Consider the following 14,494-nt stretch of genomic DNA (forward strand, 5'->3'; position numbering starts at 1 on the left):
TAAAGTTTTCGTATAAAACATTTTATTTTAATTGGTAAAAATTGTAAAAAAGGAAAAAAACTTGTAATTAATTTTAACAGTATAAATACAAAATGAAAAATATTTTAACCATGATTTTGACTGGTCAAATGTGTCCATTTTACATAACGAAGTACATGTAAAAAAGAGAGAGAGAGATAAGCGAGATAATTTTTATCAAAAAACAAAAGAATTCCATTAATTTGCAAAGAGACACTGAAAACTTAAATGATATGTACGATACTATCTTGAATGTATTTTAGATATCGGTATTTTTATTAATTTTAATCTCTCCCCTATTTTATTTAAGTAGAGTTTATGTATAATTTGTTTTTACCATTTATGAAGTGTTTTAGAAGCGTCCCTATGTTTATTTATTTTGTTTATTTAATTTTATTTTATTCGGTTGACTTCTATTTTTCTATTTTTCTTTTTAATTGTGTTATTTATTCGAGATCTTGTCTGTGTGTCGGTTTAATGTAAAGTTATATGTCAAAATGAACACTGCTGTTCTTTTATTACTTTCAAGTTTGTCATATTCTGATCGGTTACAACAAACAGACACTATGATCATTTAATTTACCATGTACTTTAAATTAACAGGTATTGTTTAACACTTTATTATATGTATGATTTTCTGTATCCGATTTTTATTGATTATTGTATGTTTTTTTAACTGAGTTGTATAATTTAATTTTTGTAGCCTGAAGAGGACTCAATTCGGGGTCGAAACGTTGCGTCTTTTTTAATAAAAAATTTTTCACCTTAGCCAGTGTCGGTCAATCAATTTCTTTTTATCTTTATTTCGAGAAATATTTTGTTAAATGTTTAAAAAAAGTTTGCTAAGAAGAACGAGAGAACAGAATTGCGATATATTTTTGTCATGCATTTCTTAATTTATATTTTATACTTTCTCAAGTTGTTTTGTTATAAGAATCCAGTAACGGCAACACCGGTACTTTTAACCGTAAAAGATTAAGCAGTCAAAGGCTTTTAAGCCCACGCGCGGAACCGTTATCAATTATTCAAGATCGAGCAACCAATCTTAGATCCCTCTCTTGCAACGCGCAGCCGCACACTTCGCGTTGTAACTTTCTTTCTAAAATCCTCTTCTGCAGACTCTCTGATTCATCTCCTATAGTTACAACCCCGCCTTAACTCAAGAGCCGCGACATAATTAGGCCCACGGCATCAAGTATTTATTCTTTCATTAGCCTCCTCTCGTAGGAAGCTCCGAGAGGGTCGCAGATGAGACGATGTCATCCAAGCGTAACTTGATCAACTTCAAACTTCGTCCGCCGCACTCTTGCTACTCTCCAACCAAGTTGCAATTAGTATTGCAAATTTCCGTCCGCCCACTTTGTGCTTTATAAACTTACCTTTACCATCCGTTATTCTTTAATTAAAGTTTCATTGTTAGTATTTCGCTAGTATTTTAGAGATATACTATTTTTAACTAATTAGGATTTTCTACGAGTATATAAAGTTATATATACATATATACAATTATATATAGAGTATATAAAAATATAATATTGTTTTTTTATTAAAATAAATATTTTTATATATTTGTGAATCAATAGGACAAATGATTTTTATCTAACGAGTTTCCGTTTTTTCAAAGCTATTTTTATTTGTTAATTACTTTTTCTCAAAAAAATACATAAAAATAAAAAGATTTATTGTTAAATTAATTCACATTCTGATTAGATAATGAAAATTTTGAGGGCTGCTTATAAAATTTCAATAATATAAAAATAAAAATTATTTATTATTTACTATCTTTCGGGTCTTCAGCATGTGCCCACAACATCTTTAGCGCATAGCAAGAAAAAAGATGACGAAAAAAATTAATCCAAAACAGCACGCGTCCACTGTGAACATAGCAAGATGCCCATCGAAGCGTGGTCCAGACTTGCATCTGCCGCCAACATCCCTCCGCCCTTTCACAAAAAAGAAATCGCGGCTAAGTCGGTTTAAATTATTCAACCAAATTTTTTTTCACGTCATCTTTTGCTTCTTTCTCGCAACTGCAGCCGTTTTTCGCGCGTGCTGAGGGCATCGCTACGGTCATTTTTATCGTTATTCAGGTGTTCGGAGATCTTCAACGAATTTTTTCTCTATTCAATGAAACATTTCTTATGGCACAGAGTTTTTGAACCCTTAGATTTCAAAATGTACTTCCCGTATCGCACTTTAAATTTTTTGCTGAATTAAATGTAATATTAAACTATTTTTATATATAATTATTTTTACGCGCCAAAATTATTTGCATTATTTAAAAATGCACTGTACCTAATATATAAATCAAAAGAGATTTAATATAATCAAAAACCGTGGAATATATTATTATAATTTATAATTAATTAATAATAATTTATTAATGAGTCCTTAATAATAATTTTAATTAAAAACTCAAGAAATAAAATATTCCGCACATACTTATTTTATAAGGGGTTAAATATTCTGTGACGAATTGATAGACATTTGGATCGTATTTATATACACACATAACTCGTTACTGTTTACATACCGTGGTTTTGTTGTCATTCGCTTGGCGAGACTCGAGCGGGCAAGCAGCGACGTGAGACTCTCCATATATTATCTCCCGAAAGGCGATTGCGACAAATAGGAAGAGGTATAAAAAGCGATTATTCTCTACAATTCAATTTAAAATTCTTTGCATTCGATCTTTGCAATTTAGAGTGCACTGTTCGCATCTTATTATTTCGTTACCTTTCGCGTCACGAGAGTGAAAAATGCTCCATGCGACATATTATCTCCCGGGATGCGATCGGGACAAGTACATGAAAGTGTGAAGCACGATTATTATCTACAGTTATTAAAATTCGGCGCTTCAACTTTACACTTTGACGCGCATTTTTGTTCGCGCCTTATCGTTTTGTTGTCATTCGCGCGACGAGACTCGGAGCGGACAGACAGAGACGTGAGACGCTCCATGTGACCGTCGTATTATTGTTGATATATCTCTCGGAACGCGGTCGCGACAATAAGCACGAAAAGGTATGAAAAACGCGGTTATTATCTACGATTATTGAAATTTGCCGCTTACTTTTTGCAATTCACATTTCGTCGTTTTGTTGTCGAGTGATTAAGCAGCGTACATATATGTATGTACATATCGTTCTATACATAGTCGCGTTACTTTTCGAAACGTGAAATAAGAATAATACATCAGTCTAATGTTGAATTGATAGAATGGAACAAAGAATCATACGTGCAATAGTGAGATTTGTTTGTATGTACATTTTTTGGACGGATTCTCGAGTCTTAGATATTAACTCGACTCGCATATAAAGATAATTGTGTGATATTAAAGATTATTCATAAACATTCATAAGCATTTTTAACCTATAATTTATTTCGTATCTAGTCATTTATGTTATTTATATTGAGCGAGTAAAATTTCCCTAACTTGCGAAGACATTTGTGATTAGTAATAAAGGTTAATTTTGCTGCGACAGATATCGCGTGAAATTGGTCGCACAATCTTCGAGTCTGTCACGCGCACGCGAACGATAGTTCACATTCTTGTTCCGTAACGATATAACACACTGCGGGAGTGCCGTGCGTAATCTGCTAATTATTGTGCGCGAATAATAGTCGTGTTTCCGTGAGTGTTATAAAAAAGCAGCAATGAACACGAAAAGAAAAGGAGAAGGAGATTCGGAAAGGCGTCAGATATCAGCGGAAGAACTATGGCGTGAGTAATTTTTTAATCTATAATTTATTATTTATCACCTATGAATATTATGATTTGTTTTTCGTCTCCACAATCCATTCTATATTATTGTTTAACATGCATCTTGTTTAAAAATATTTTAGATTTTTATTATACTTTATTTAAATATTTAAAAATATATATAAAAAATGTTTTCACAAATTATGCAATTTTTTATTAAATATATATTTTTAAAACAAATAAAAAACTTAACTATGTACAATAATTATTTTTTAAATATTAATTAATTTAGACAGCATTTTATAAATTGTATATTTCTATGTTATAGGTATGGGTCAATGTGTATTAAACCCCGCTTCTGTGCAACGTAACTGTAAGTTTAAATTCTTTTTCCAATTTTGAGATACTAAATTTGTAAAAATTATTATATAAAAAATATATATTTGAATTTATGAAATTAAATGCTGCCCATAGAAATATCATACATTATTTATTTTTATAAAATATTTAATATATCTAACTTTATTATTGAAATTTATATTTTTTATTTATTTCTATGATTTTATTATTATATATAAAAGAACTAAAAATTTACACTAATAAATAAAAAGATAAATATATAACATTTTGCAAATTTATTATCTCAAAATGAATAGGCTAAGACAAATTAATAAAAATATAATTATTAGTATTTATAAAAAGAAATAATTTTTTAATAAAATTATTATTATATACGTAGGTATACATATATAAAATGTACTATCCATTTGTACATACCGATAGTACAGCTTCCTTAGAATTAGCGAATTGTAAATTCACTTTCATTGAGAAAGAACGCTTCAAGCTTGAATAAGATTTGAAATAATACAAATTTATTTCATAAATCTTATTATTAGAGAGAAAAAATATGTTCATATTGGAGTAGATCTACTTCTTGTAAAACTTTGCCAGATTCAAAGGAAATGTCGCCACGCACATAAATCAAATTAACTATGTAAAAGTCCACATTTGGGTCCATTCGGTGACAGTTATTAAAAAGAATGAATCCCTTGGACAGATGCTCCTTTCCACCGTGAAAATCATGCCGCGGACGTTTGATTTATACATCGGCCGTATGGGTGGGCCTTCCAAGTTTTCGGTAGCGAAAAGGAAAACTCTTTAATAGGTTCACGCGTGCGCGAGATCCATTATCGAGATCCGGTAGAACTGGGAAAAGCTCGAAATCTCATTAAAAACGATTTTACATTGCAACAAATTATTTATGACAACATATATTAATTGATAATTTCACATATTTTCTATATACATTACTCTCTCAATCAGAGTATATTCATAGTTTTTTACATAATACAAAACAAAATTTTCGTACCATATCACATATCAAAGACATATTAGAGTAATCCAGTTGCTAATTGTTTAAGTATATTATTGATCGCAAATAAATGTGCCTATTCGTATTATCGTAACATAATTTTGCTTATGCGATTTTTTCGTTTACGCCCGAACAAATGATTGAAAGAGAAATAATTTGTGTATCGAGAGAACGTGTCTTTCGATGAGAGGGATGGGCAAAAGTAGCTTTATATGTCAGCACAGATACCATCCAGTGCGGAGTCAGTTGCTCGTGATAAACTACCGGTAAGGATCGAAGCTATAACGCTCTCGTAAACATCCTCCCATCCCTGCCGTTTTCTCGTTCGATGATATCGTCTCTTCCTTTTCACGGCACTTACACGGCAACGCGGCTGACAGCAACAGGCGGCACATGTCTCTTTTATCCTCTTTCACCTTCGATCGTGATAAAACTCGTCTTTACAGTTCCCCGCCCGGTTGTAAGTGAAAACGCGGTAAAATCACGAGCATGCGTTCCCGCGTTTTATGCACATAATTCGCGCCCCGTGCGATATGTCACATTATTCTCGAAAACAACGAATAATATTTTATCTTTACAGTAATTTTTTAACGCGGTATGCTTGTTGTTTCACTGACAGTGCAGCAAGTGCTTTTGTAATTAATTCTGTAATCGTGACTGTGAAATCATTTTTGTATTTAATTAGATAATATTAGTAAATTATAAAAAAGATTAAAAACATTACTTGAAATTTTATTTTTCGAATAACTTTACACAATATATAGCTTAGCACAATATATATAAGTATATATATATATATATATATATGAAGCAAGCCATTAAATTTAATTAATTAAATGTATCCGTCCTTGTCAAATTAATTACTGGAGCACGTGGATTTATCATCCTGTTTCGAGAACAGCTGTGCCTTGCGATCGCGCGCACGTAAATTGAGGATTCGTGTAATTACACGTTTCACCGAAGAGAAGATAATGAAAAAGCGCAGCGTAAGACGTTTTTTAACACCGGGTGATGATAGCAATTCAGATTACAAGAACTAAATTGACTTTAATAATATTACGTGCGTGTCGGAGACTTTTATCTCTTTCATTTACATTTCCTGAACGTTTTATAAAAATATAAAACGTTGCATATTTCTGACTCAAGTCAAAGTTTCGTTGCTCTCACACGATTTGACGTTGCAACAGAGAATAAATCGACGTATGCCCCCTTTTTCCATTCGTGCCCCTTACATTTGAAGTCCCCTGCCCGTTCTATCGTATTATGCAGAAAACTTCATTGTTGGCTCACTCAATGGCGGACGGGGTGGATCCCGGGTTTTACATAATTTTGCCACTGTTATTGGCGTAGTAAGTCGGTTTCCGAAGACATTCCGTTTTATTAAAGGATATAAAAAAAAATAATCGAATAAAATATAATCGTTAAAATAATCATAAAATAGTAATTATAAAAAGTCATCGATTATAATAGTTAGAAAAAAATACAGAGACAACTATATAGTAATAAACATAACGCGATCCATTTTGAGACTTAACAATTGAAATCACGAAATAGAAGAGAAGTGAGTAAGAGCGTCAAGATACATTTATACCGACAGATAAACGTCCTCAGTTTGTCTGTTTGTCTTGATATCTCTACTATGACTTCTCATTTGGCATTGCTCTATTTTGTCTTTCCGGTGTCCCTTTTCTTGTTAGAGCCGCTCTTGAAGCTTATAGGTTTTCCGTCTCGAAGGACGAACCTTCTCTCGAGGAGGCAAATACGACGGGATGATCGAGAGGTCCGAAATACGAGGGAAGACAGATGCGAGATTCGAGAGAAGGGCGCGGCATACTTATATAGCTCTCGTGCAACTTTGCCGCTTCCGTCTTTTCGATATTTCTTCCCGCCGCGACTATCGTTGCTCCTATGCGCACCCATCTAATGTGAGAAACCTGTAATGTGTTTACTGACGGGAACGGTAATAAAAATATGACATCGAAATGTGATGGAATATGGCTGCGATATAGCGGACGGGCGGAGTCATTGATTTCTTCTCTCGTCTACAACGAGAGTGGAAGAGGATTTGAGGAACTTGATTGGATTCGGATAGAAAACTGATTGAGGATTAAACGTGAATGAAAATACGCTATGGAATATCGAGGAATTTTTTACCTCGATTTGTTTATCGTGATCTATATCTGTATCGAAATCTTATATCGAAGGATTCCTATTTTTAGATATTAAAGAGCTTGCGATAATTTCTGAATCTGACGCAAATTTAATCGCACCGAGCGTGTGATCGATATGATGAAAAACTTCTTATTCGATTTACCTCGCTTATATGCGTCATGCTATTACACATCTTTTGTGCTCTCGTTGGTGAGATTTTCTGCATCCGGCAGATCTATGCTAACGAGAACGTTATAGGGGTTGCTGTGAGTAAAATCGTCCAAGAATATCGCAGATCCTTTGAAGTGCTGACAATCCGGCGCAAACTCTCGAAGGTCGATCGATCTTGGTTCCGGACATTAAGACGTCTCGTAATACAGGGGTACGCCTTTGTGCGAAGCCGGTCGGGCGTCTTTTCGAAAAATTATTTCCTCATTTAGCTGCAGACGCGATACAAAGTACCCCGATACCGAAGGCGTAGTTCTCGCCTACGCACCCTTTCCCGCAGCGAGCCTTTCGATAGTCGCGAGTGTTCCGATGTCGGCTATATGTCTCGATCGAATGTCCAGTGAAAACGGAGAAAAACCAGATCCTATAGGACCGGAAGAGGGGGACAATGACCGGGCTGGCAGTTGGTCTTTGTTGCGTAGGAACGGAATGGAAGCTGAGGCGTTAACACGATTCCTGCGTCGGTCGGGACGTTGTTAACTAAATACTCGCCAATAATAGTTCCGTAACCTTTAACTTCTCTTCTTGCCAAAGTGTGTTGCAAAACAGAAGATATATGTATATTGATTATAATCAGGATATATATAATATAATTAGGACATGATATAATAAATTAAATGTAAGTGAAGAATAAATTACGTAATGTAAAGTAAATTCAGTGAAAGACGGGCAAATTCGAAATACCGGAATTATGTACAAAAGTATAAGAATACACAGTTGATTGGATTTAAATAAAGTTAATCGCATTATTTCCAAAGGCACGTCATTTATGACGGATCTAATTCTCGTGGGAGCACTCTTATATAAGTGGATTAAATACCCGCATAGCATCTTTCTTCTTCTTCTCTTCTCTTCTCTTTTATTGGACATTGATTCACGAAGAATGTCTCCGTCACTCATCGCACGATTTATTACACAAACTATTTAACTTACCGCGAGTTATTCTTTATCTCAATTTACGTAAGTAACGGATTTAAGAGGGAAGAATAACACTCATTTGTATTACGATAGTATACAACATAGTATCTTGATTTTTGCGAGATGAGATGCCAAATGTTGACGCCTGTCAGACGCAGCACTACATTTCGATTGCTTGCGATTCCCCTATCCACCCTTTCGCGTCTCGGCACAGACTCGACATATTGTGGGAATCGCTACGGGTTTACATAATTTTCCCAGGACTTGGGTGAACATTCGAAATCGCAACACTTGCCCAACCTGCCGGCGTCATGGGCGTGCTGGAAAGGGACTCTGAAAAACCCTCGTCCTTCAAAGGCTGAGCCTTGAAATCGTACGGCTTTGTATGGAAATAAGAATGTCCTCCCTGCACCCGAAGCGCACACACCCGCGCGCACACGAGACGCGATCTAAATTCGTGCGCGAAACTTCAAAAGGCAGTCATGCGAGAGGGAGACGGAAATAGGGTGAATAAGAGCGAAGCCGCAGGTACAATTGGAGTCTGGTACCGCGAAAATATTTTTTTTCGATAGGGGAAGAAGAAGACCGGGCAATGACCGATATCGCCGTGAGTTCGAAAGTTCGAATAGAAAAAATTCCAAGTAAATATTTTACAAGATTCAGATGCATTTATTATACTTTAATTAACGTAAACATAAACTAGTAATGATTATAAATAGCTTATAAATGCTTAGAATAGTAAAAATATTCGTCAATTTTTATATCTAAAGATAAAAGTTATTATATAAAATTTAATTATATATATATATAATTAAATTTTATATAATAATTTTTATCTTTAGATATAACAATTGACAAATATCTTTACTATTGATAAACAGATATATATATATATATATATATATATATATATATATATCTGTTTATATATCTTTATACGCGAATATGCGCGTAAACACAATATCGTGCAATATCGTTAGCCATGTTAGTTATGGCGTCAATAAAAAAGGAACAGAACTTCTCTATAGGGGAGACCCTCCCGATTACGGAGTCCAATCTCATTAACCCTTCACCGTCCGGAATTCGAAAAGGGGTAGGAACCGCTAACCCTTCCCCGTCACCATAGCAACCAACCCTACTTTTATCTCCCTACAGCAGTGTCCAATGGCAACAGCCTTACCTGCTATGCGGAATACTATTGCAAGGTGTATTGTGCGTCGGCAAATTTTATATCACATTTATAAATATTACTGGTAAAAATAACCGGCATGATATAAAGAATATATATCAAATCAAATTTTTTTTTCCAAAACACCGAGAGTATACTATTGATATCATCTGAAGCCGCAAAAGAGAATTTCCATTTACACCGAGAAATCGAATCCCGCCTTCCTTCCTTCTCTCTCCCTCTCCCTCTTGCTTGTCTTCACGGCAGGAACTATAACTAATCAAATTATGCTTTTCCCGGAATTTGTTCCGCTCTATTTTGTACGGAAATTTCTTTTCCATGATCGGACTAATCGTTCTGTTCTTTATAAGATGTAAAGAATACAAAGTTTTGGATACAATTTTTAATGTCAAAAATAATTTAATAATTACATCTTAAAAATGTTAAGATTGAAAATCTCAATTTAAGTTTTAAATTCTAAAACCATCTTAATACATAAATCTATCATGCGTTTTTTTTTGTTATAAATCTGAAACATTACAAAATAAAGCTACAAAACATTTTTTTATATTTTTCGAGCAAAGAAAAATTGTCAACAAAAATTGTTTTCGAAACATTAATCTCATTTTGTGCGCGGTTTTCGAAACTTTATCTTTCACCTTTCATCTTCACCTTTCCTTTTTATATGAGTAGTTACTCATAATATATCGATCATTAGAATCTACCTGCTAAAGCACCGTACGATTTACAAATACATTTTGAATTTCCTCTTCCATCAGCTTCTTTTATGCGTACTTATATATTTTGATAAATGCAGCGTTTTTGGTTCGAAAGATTTAATCTTTCGCGACATTCAGTGAATATATTGAAAGCACAATGGCACAATGTATATACGCGTCTTAAATAAATAACATATAATCTGATAAAATGAACACAGTTGTAGATGACCTGTCACAACAGATCTAGGTTCGAAAGGATTCGAGTCTCGCAGACGATTCTCGTTTTGGAAATATTTAAGTGGATCTTCGATGTTTTGAGAGATACTAGTCAAGGCGCCGGGACGGACGTCAGATTGGTTCCACGATCTTCTTACATGAGTGGAAAAGGGTTTGCCGTTAATCTTTTAACAGGACTAGACTTTGAATGACGGTCGCACAGCGTGCGAACGTTGATCCGCGTATGTTTGCAGTTTTCTTCTAAAAACAAGTTTAGTTAAGCGAACATATTTTTCCGATTTTCATTATTTTTGCAATGACAAAGAAATTTGTTAAACAAAAATTAAGGTAAATCCGTAAAACATATACATTTGTTTCGTTATAATTATTATTTTATTATTTTATTATTATTATTTATTAAATTATTTTTTATTATACATAATTATTTTTTATTATATGTTTAAAATTAAAATTATATACTTGGCAAAATTGATTTCGACGTTTTTAACAATGTTGAAACATACAAGAACATATTCAAATGTTAAGTTATGACCACAAACATACCCATCGATTAAAATGAAATTAACGCAACATTGTTAAAAACTATTGTGTAATATTGTGTTATAGAATTCTCACTTGATAAGGACCACAACCAAATGGTCGAAACGTCGTGAAAGTATTGAATAAAATTGCTAGTTACGTAGAAATCAATTTTGCCAAGTTTATTTTCACCACTAGCGTCCAATATTAATTATATATTTAAAAAATATATCTATTGCACGTGATACATAGGTATCAGATACCTGTGATATCTGTCAAAATTGACGTGTTAGAATTGATGAAATATTCATCAGTGAGTAATAGAAATTTGTAGTAATCCAATTTGTTTGTAAAAAAAAAGAGAGAGAAAGAGAAAAGCTAACAAATGCGAAAACAAATTAGGCAAATACCTTCTTTGTAGATTCTAATTATTGTTTGCTCTCTCCCTCCAAATCTTCGATATCTTTCGCGGCCTGTTGTAGTGAAATCGATTTGGTTTCCTATTTGGTCTTTTTATTCAATCGTTTTTTATTTAAAAAAAACTCTCTCTTTATTTCTAATTTTCTCTATTAGGTATATAAGCATATTAAAGATAGAAGTATACAAAAGATTCTTAAAATAGTTTTTATATCGCAATGAAATCGCTATAACGAGCTTTCCGATACTAATTAAAGTTCGAGGGTACGCTAGATGAGACAGCAAGAGGGAACCAGAAGGAATTCATTGGCATTCAAGACATAGAGTCGCATAAAAAATAGCTTCTCTCTCGAAACGCAACTTAGATTTTTCGAAGGGTAGGAAGGCCGAGGAAAAAAGGGTGTTGTGGGGGTAGAAGCTCGAGGAAGCCGCAGTGACGAGAGAGAAAAAGGAAGGAAGTCGGGCCGCCGTCGGAAGACAGAGCCGCCAACGTCGCCGGCGTTCTCGGGGGCGCTAGAGGGATGATGAATATAAAGGCAGGGCAAGCAGTTAGGGTAGATTCAACCCTCTCGGCTCGCGAGTCTCACGGGCCACAAGAAGAAGCTCAGATCAATACTTTTTATGCGAGAAGCCGCGACGGGGTTGAACGCGAGTGGAGGAAGGACGAGCCAGTTTGGATGAATACGGGGTTGACACGGCAAGGTGGAGCGGGCTCGCTTTTCCATCCCCTCTACTGTTCCTTTTCCCTGTCCCTTCTATCTCAGATAGATCCCTTTCTTTGTTCCTCCACTTCTTCTCTCTCTCTCTCTTTTACGTGCCGCCGTAATCAGGAATATCATTAAACTCTCGGCTTCTTCCTTCGCAACAATCTTCTTCTTTTCTTTCCTCACCTTCCTTCTCACCACCTCGACTCTTTCGACCCTCTGACAAGCTCCTCGTTACCCCCCTCGCGAGTAGAAGAAGGAAGAGTCGAGAACGCGATCTTAACGATCCCTCGAAGAGAGATCCGTTGCGTGTTTTCGCCCTCGATATATATGTCGATGCGACCTTCAAGCAAAAATGTTGCAAGAAAAATCTTGACACATTTAAAAAAAAAAAAAATGTTTCCTTTTATATGACCGTCATGAACTGTATATATGTATTATTCGTGAAAGGAAAATATGTTACGTAAGATTGTCTATAGATTTTCCACGCCATATTTCTTCTCTTCTTGAATTACGACAATTAGTCTCGACGACTCATACGAGACAATAACAAAGTATAACGGGATCTTTTTTAAACAAAAATTATGTTTTCCTGGCTCTCTTGTTAGAGATTTCGCCTTTGTATTATTCTCGTGTGGCAAACGAAGAAATCCGGATACGAAACATTTCGTGACCAAAACTAGTGCAATGCCGTAAATTTTCCGAGCGTCGTTTAACAGATTCTCAAGGCGTAGTCTGATACAAATTTCGAGCGTGCAATTTTCTGCAAGGACTTTTTCCTGCGAGTGGTTGAACTCTTAACGCGTTTAGCTCATAAATTTGCAACTTACGTAAAACTGGAGCAGAACAATCAATAGTTTTATGGAATATATTGACCCTGTAATTCGAGGACAATATCCTACAACCTCTTAAACTATGGTATCTTATAAATAATCTCAGTTTTACCGTAATTATTTTTCATATATCTCAAACAATCTTTCTAAAGCTAACAATACCGTTATTTTTATTTAGAGAGCACATTATAGTCCCTAACAAAGATAAATGCAGCCAATTGTACTTTAATTACTGCTAGAATCGATCTTTTGTGAAAATGTTGAAAAACTATTTGCAAGCAATAAGCCGGAAAAAAAGGAAATGAAAATCTTCAACATTAATACCTTAAAATATATGTTTTACAAGGAAAAAAAAACGTTTATCAGAATATTAAAATTTATGAAAGTTTTGAAAGTCAATGTGTATCTTATAATCGTTCTCTCTCTGATAAAAAAAACCGACATCATGACAGTCGAGCCTGTTGGACGTCCGCGGACTGCTTAAAAAAGAAACAGCGAACGCGTATAATCCACTCGTACGTAGCAAAACTCGAGAGGGTGTTTCATCTTCGTTCCTTCGTCGATGCGCGACGGTTACGATCGTGCTCGAGCGGAAAGAGATATACAAGTAGATACAAAGAGGGAGAGAGAGGGAAGATCCACCGCTCGCACCACCCTCGCGTGCGTCCGAGGGTGCGTGTTTACGCACACACGCACACACATGGGTGCCCCGGAGATTCCGCAATATGTTATTGTTCGGCTCGAACGAGTATCTTAGAGGCCGCTTCCACCCCTCGGCCATTGTCGTGGTCCTTACAGATATTGACAACCCGCAGGAAAAATTGGCGGGATATCTGGAATCTCAGATCTTTCCGGGATACGCATCTGCTCTCGAGAATCGGCCCTACTCTTCAACGAGTCGGATTAAATTCGTTTCTCGTTTCCTCTTCGAGTCTCGGCGTTTCATGCACGATCGAGAAATCGTGACTTCTCGCACCGCATGCGCAAACCTCGCGATCTTGGATTCGTTTTTTTTTTCGCGATATTTCAAAAGTCGCGATATATCTCAGATTTTTGTAAATCTATCTAGATGAAATTAAATTTTCGAGCGCGCGATTGACCATGGAATGCTAAAAAAAATTATTTGTCTCGAGTTGAATGAGCGTAGAATTCTCATCAGGATAGCTTCTGCGAAACAGAATAGGTCCAAGTAGTATTTTCGCTTGAGTTACTTTCCTTTCTAACAAATGGCTTCCGAAAGATGTGGCAACCCAGAAAAAGGTCAAAAAGGAAAGGAATTGAAAAAATGAGTATTATACTGATCGATGTTGCGTAAATCTTGATTGAAATGAATAGCAATCATGAGTTGAAAGTTTTTCCTTGCATAAGAAAGCAATAAAATACATATATAATATTGATCGCACATACAGCGAAGATTTTCTGTTTATTTCGAATATTTTATTAAAAATATAATTTAATTACTTTACGTTAAATTAATTACTTTTTCTGTTTTTCGTATATAGATTTT

At 34.9% G+C, this 14,494-nt stretch overlaps 1 protein-coding gene and 1 long non-coding RNA gene across 3 annotated transcripts in view; one reads left to right on the forward strand and one right to left on the reverse strand.

Moving 5' to 3' along the window:
- Positions 1 to 1,754: 1,754 nt before the first annotated feature.
- Positions 1,755 to 2,939, reverse strand: LOC114942300 (uncharacterized). The gene is made up of 3 exons (XR_003821787.1): positions 2,755 to 2,939; positions 2,552 to 2,676; positions 1,755 to 1,961 (listed from the first exon to the last, which is right to left on the reverse strand). It is a non-coding gene; the product is annotated as an uncharacterized LOC114942300 (long non-coding RNA).
- Positions 2,583 to 14,494, forward strand: part of LOC114942299 (uncharacterized) — a 77,692-nt gene continuing 65,780 nt past the window's right edge. For both annotated transcript variants that reach the window (XR_014925817.1, XM_029317634.2), the window contains exons 1-2: positions 2,583 to 3,742; positions 4,050 to 4,094. Coding sequence is in view for 1 of the 2 variants with exons in the window: in XM_029317634.2 (XP_029173467.1) it covers positions 3,676 to 3,742; positions 4,050 to 4,094 (112 nt within the window). In the remaining variant the exon portion in view is untranslated. The remainder of the gene's footprint in view (positions 3,743 to 4,049; positions 4,095 to 14,494) is intronic.

The sequence above is a fragment of the Nylanderia fulva genome, unplaced genomic scaffold (genome assembly GCF_048542155.1).
Source record: "Nylanderia fulva isolate GAGA-0341 unplaced genomic scaffold, ASM4854215v1 Scaffold57, whole genome shotgun sequence".
In the NCBI taxonomy this organism is placed as follows: domain Eukaryota; kingdom Metazoa; phylum Arthropoda; class Insecta; order Hymenoptera; family Formicidae; genus Nylanderia; species Nylanderia fulva.